Source organism: Cannabis sativa, chromosome 2, assembly GCF_029168945.1.
Source record: "Cannabis sativa cultivar Pink pepper isolate KNU-18-1 chromosome 2, ASM2916894v1, whole genome shotgun sequence".
In the NCBI taxonomy this organism is placed as follows: domain Eukaryota; kingdom Viridiplantae; phylum Streptophyta; class Magnoliopsida; order Rosales; family Cannabaceae; genus Cannabis; species Cannabis sativa.
Window position 1 is genome coordinate 54,747,725 of NC_083602.1, and position 5,389 is coordinate 54,753,113.

At 37.7% G+C, this 5,389-nt stretch overlaps 2 protein-coding genes across 2 annotated transcripts; one reads left to right on the forward strand and one right to left on the reverse strand.

Moving 5' to 3' along the window:
• The first annotated feature begins 237 nt into the window (after nucleotides 1-237).
• LOC115719160 (uncharacterized) lies at nucleotides 238-4,103 on the forward strand. The gene is made up of 10 exons (XM_030648090.2): nucleotides 238-706; nucleotides 1,366-1,451; nucleotides 1,538-1,604; nucleotides 2,259-2,401; nucleotides 2,804-2,852; nucleotides 2,960-3,097; nucleotides 3,202-3,282; nucleotides 3,376-3,552; nucleotides 3,626-3,712; nucleotides 3,816-4,103. The coding sequence occupies exons 1-10, from the start codon at nucleotides 386-388 to the stop codon at nucleotides 3,876-3,878; spliced, it is 1,212 nt and encodes a 403-aa protein (XP_030503950.1). The 5' UTR covers nucleotides 238-385; the 3' UTR covers nucleotides 3,879-4,103.
• LOC115719161 (uncharacterized) lies at nucleotides 4,093-5,171 on the reverse strand. The gene is made up of 2 exons (XM_030648091.2): nucleotides 4,989-5,171; nucleotides 4,093-4,832 (listed from the first exon to the last, which is right to left on the reverse strand). Exons 1-2 carry the CDS (start codon nucleotides 5,026-5,028, stop codon nucleotides 4,333-4,335), a joined length of 540 nt encoding a protein of 179 aa, XP_030503951.2. The 5' UTR covers nucleotides 5,029-5,171; the 3' UTR covers nucleotides 4,093-4,332.
• Nucleotides 5,172-5,389: the final 218 nt, after the last annotated feature.

Consider the following 5,389-nt stretch of genomic DNA (forward strand, 5'->3'; position numbering starts at 1 on the left):
TTTAGTACGTATTAAAGTTTGAGAAGCATGATTTGGTAGATATCAAAGTTTGGAGAGCATGATTTAGTACATAAACAATACTGAAACAGTAAAATTGAATGAAATTAGACAAAAATTCTTAAATCTAACAATCTCAATAATTTTTAACGGCCAAAAAAATTCAAAAGCATGATTTGGTACATAAAATTCATAATTAACCTATAATAAATAAAGAAAGAAAGAATAAAACGACAACGCTTGATAAATAAGAGGCAAAAGCAGTTGGCCGGTTTTGCCTAATTGTAATGCCCATCTCCAACGTCTACCTTCGGAAACTCCGCTAACCTAAACACCCCCGGCGCACATTATAATCCTCCACCACTCCACTCTCATTCATTTCATATATATGCAAGCTCGTCTCTTTCACCATCACCAATATCACCACCACCCTCTTATCCTGCGCACTCTCTCGATTGCCACCATTTCCAACACCATGAACTCCTCTCTCACTCTTCCCTCAGTTTCTCTCACTCTCTCCGGTTCGTCGAGGAGAAGCTTCAATTGCTCCTCATTTTCTAGTTTTGGAAATGGAATTCGAAGCTTCAATCCCAGGAATCTCAATCGATCGAGGGTCTTCATGAGCGTTTCGGTTGGATCGCAGACTGTGGTTAACGATGGCTTGTTTTCTGATTATAAACCTGCACTCGCTTTCCTCTTCCCAGGCCAAGTGAGTAGTTGACGTACCACATTCATTCTTTCTTGTTCAATTTGTAATTGATTGAAAATTTTGTTTCATTACTATTATTATCATTTCTTTTTAATTTGAAAATCTTATATATCATGCAAAATGTTTAATTGTTGATCTAGTTTAAGCTATAACTATAATGACAATGATAATTGGCATTTTGGTTTCAATGATATTGCGAAACTGTGAATCCGGATTAATATCAATTGGGTCGAAGTTTAAGCTCCAAAATGTACGGAAAAACTGTCTCGAGGTATATTGTGGCTCTACAATGTCTAAATCCGCAACAGTGGTTTCGGAAAGTAATGAGAAGAAATCCACTGATGTGATATTTCTTTTCGTAGTGACAATCATATCAGATACGGACTTGTTCTACGTTGTTTTTTATTTGCTTAAGCAAACACAAGAATGAATCATGGGGTTAACTCTTGTATGGCTTTGTTAATTATCAGCAATTGTTTTCTCCTCTAAACTTATCAGGGGTTTTATGTATATTTGTGGATTTGACATAAGAGTAAAATTAGTCGGAGACATAATTCTTGAATCCTTTTGTAGTATGCGTTGGATTGTGTTTGTTATATGTTGTTTCGGTATTAGTTATATTGAGCTATATTTTGTATCCTGTCTGTTTCTTATTTCAGGGTGCTCAAGCAGTTGGAATGGGAAAGGAGGCACAAAATCTACCTGCAGCTTTAGAGCTTTACAAGATAGCAAATGATATTTTAGGGTATTGTTCGTATAATTTTATTCACTATATTGATGCCTTATCATGGAAACTTTTGGTTCTGAGTGGTATATCTTCTTTACATGCAGGTTTGATCTTCTAGATGTTTGCGTCAATGGACCAAAAGAGAAGCTAAATTCAACTATTATAAGCCAGGTAATGCAATCATCATATTAGTCACTTATTTGAGTTTGACCATATGAACATTCTTTTCCCACTTCAAGATGTAGGATGTTTAAGTGAGTGTGTGAGGTGAAATGCACATTTGTGATTCTGACGGCATTGTTACAGATCAGTAGTAGTGGGTTGTTTAGGTACATGGTAGTAGGTATTGAATCTCCTGCACATAACAATTTGGTTCCACAAGGTGAAAAACTCCTGTAGAAGCTTTAGTTGGAGTATCATTCTCCTTATGTTTGTATCTCTGTTATACTTCCATGGACTACAGAAAGGCAATTTGCATATGCATTGCAGATACATTAGATAGAAGAACAATTGGCTTTCTGGCTAATAGATATCTGCTGCCAGGATTTTTGTTTCATGACTGATTTTTAAAAACAATTTTGTCAAAGTTTATATAAATATAACTTTTTTTTTCTTTGAAAGGATGATTATTAGTTCTTTGTAATGAGACACGTGATATTTTCTCAGTAATTCCCCATGGAGCCCTGTTGAGTAATCTCTCCTTACCTAAAGAGTTTTCTTTTAGGGTGGAAATGGCATTATATGTTTTAAATTATATATTATAATTTTTCAAATATACTTCCCACTGATTGGCATTGGTTTGCATTTAATTCTGCATCTTTGCAGCCTGCTATCTATGTCACAAGCCTGGCTGCCGTAGAGCTACTACGTGCACGTGAGGGAGGCCAGCAAATCATTGATTCTGTTGACGTTGCATGTGGTCTTAGCTTGGGAGAATATACTGCTCTAGCTTTTTCAGAGGCTTTTAGGTGAGTTGATCAACAAATAAACATGACTTTCACAGCTGCGTCTATGTTTCAATATATGGTATCAAAGCTAGAAAGTTTCTGAATTTACACTAAGGCAGACTGAATTGAATGTGTGTACAACCATACATGTATGGGCATCTCCAGTAAGTAAAGAAAAGGTACAACCATACCTTAGTTTGATTACCGGGGGACCTCATCAGTGCTCATGGAAGTGATGACACAGCTTTATTCATCAAAATGTTGCTGTTCGAATTTTTTATAAGTGCTTATGTATTTTTTTGGAAATTAATTCACTGGTATACAAACTGTCAACAAAACTACTTAGTGCATATATCTGAACTACTTAGTGGTTCTTATATCCCTTCTTTTCTTTTCTCTTCTCGATTTGATTCAATATGGAAGTTTTGAGGATGGGCTCAAGCTGGTCAAACTACGAGGAGAAGCCATGCAGGTATTTATAGTTTGACTAGTAGCAGTCTAAACATTTGTACTCTTTGCATGCTTGAGTTTTTAATTTACCCTAGACACTGAATTTCTTTATTCCCAACTTTCTCAAAGGAAGCTGCAGATGCTGCGAAAAGTGCTATGGTCAGTATCATAGGGCTGGACTCAGAAAAGGTTCAACAATTGTGTGATGCAGCTAATCAGGAAGTCGATGATAAAGACAAAGTTCAAATTGCAAACTACCTATGTCCTGTAAGGACTTTCTATCTACCATAATAAAGCCAATAGTTGTTAATTGATCACTTTTTAAGTACTCAACCACAATAGTAAATGCATCTAAACTACTCTCATGTCAGGGAAATTATGCTGTGTCTGGAGGTTTGAAAGGGGTGGAAGCAGTAGAAGCCAAGGCAAAGTCATTTAAAGCTCGCATGACCGTAGGGACATTTCCACTGCAGCTTACATATTTTCTCTGTTCTTCATATTAAATGGCATAAGTCATCTCCCTTTCTTGTCCCTTCTCTGCTCAGGTACGTCTAGCTGTTGCTGGTGCTTTCCACACTAGTTTCATGGAACCAGCTGTATCGAGATTAGAAGCTGCATTAGCAGCAACTGAAATCAGAACTCCAAAAATGCCAGTCATCTCCAATGTGGATGCACAGCCACATGCAGATCCTGAGACAATTAAGAAGATATTGGCTCGTCAGGTAAGATACTCAGAATTTCATTTCACCCAAATCGTTGGCAGGAATATTGATCTCCGCCTATTCAATACTACAGGTGACATCTCCTGTTCTATGGGAAACAACAGTGAAGACTCTTATGGACAAGGGACTGGAGAAGAGTTACGAATTAGGACCTGGAAAGGTAAGAAGGCTTGGTTTGAGACACACTTAGATACTAATACTTCTTGAACGCAAATTAACACTAGTACAATGTAAGAAATTCAAATGTTTTTATGGTGTATCAGGTTATTGCGGGCATTGTCAAGAGAATTAACAAAGGTGCAGACATTGAGAATGTTGCTGCTTGAGAATGCAATCACCACCATGACAATACGATAATTGTATTTGAATGTCTGTCTTGATGAGAATTTTCTTGTTCGGCCAACCAACGAAGGCATTTCGAATGAATTATTTTCTTTCTTTCGGATAGTGAGCTAGTATTTATTGTATTGTAATCATTTTGTAGAATAAAGTAGTTTAAAGAATCTATATAATGTCATTATTTATGAGTGATAAGAAAAGTTTTTACAAAATGAGTTTTGCATTTAGTTTGGGCGATCACAGAACAATTGATTACTTTTACTTGAGCAAATAGTTTGATTCTACTTGAATATCATGTCATAGAAAAGAAAAAAAAGTAATCAAATCATATGAGCTCTAACATACAACACATTACATTGTAGACATAATCACCTAGCCAACTTCAAACACACACACAATCGAGAACCCGAATATCGAACTACAAGGAATATGGTCTAAGCACTAAGTTTGCGGTGGTGGCTGCCTGAGTCTGCGAAGGTGGTCGATCAAGTGGTTCCCAGAGACGCTGTCCGCCCAATCTGGAGCCACACCACTGAACGAAATACCGCGCATAGCCTCCATAACCCTCGTAGCATTCTCAGTCGTCAATGGCGCGTTTCTCCGAATCTCGTCCTCTCTGAAAGCTCTCATCGCTGCTGTGTCATCATCTTCTCCCATGCTCTCCTCTTCTTCATCTTCGGCTTCGCTACTGCTCTTGCTAAGTTCTAAATCGTCGTTATTCAGATTGAGGGACGACACTCCATTCTCAAATTGCCTCGCGTAATAATCACCATTAGAGTGAAATCCAGTTGTATCGTCTACGTGTCCGTTCTCTCTGGTTCGAGTACGATCTTCTTCTTCATCGTCGTTGTCATCATCAGCGACGGCGGAAATCGGCTCGTAGTATTCGGGAGCGTCGTCCTCATCGAGATTCGTGTCGGAATCACTACCGTTGATTTGGTCTGCAACAGCCAAACACATTAAGGGGAGATTTTACGGCGGAGAAAAATATGTATACGATTGTGATTTAAAATCTGAACGAAGTAAAATGCAATTATCTTGCTCTCATACGGAAGAAAAGAGTAATGATGAAGTTTAAGAAGAAGAAAAGGAAAAACCTTGTAGTAGATCAGCTGGAGAAATGGGCACGGCGTTCATGGCTGGATCACCAAAGGAAGTTAAGAACAAAGAAGTCACAAAATTATTAAATATGAATTTTTAATGGTCATTGCTCACCGGAGAGAAAATAGATAGCAGTAGGGTCCCTATTCCTATTAATTTATCTTTTAGGTGCCCAAATTAATTTCTCCAGCATATAAGGAATAGATAGCACCAGGGTCCCTATTCCTATTAATTTATCTTTTAGGTACCCAAATTAATTTATCTTGTCAATGGAGCTTGGCTCGAGTTATTTCCTAAAGCTATCCTTTGTTCCTCTCAGACTAGCACCGCGGATCATAGACCTTTATGTCTACTCTCTGAAGGGCAGGAGGTCAAGTTTAAGAGATGTTTCAAGTTT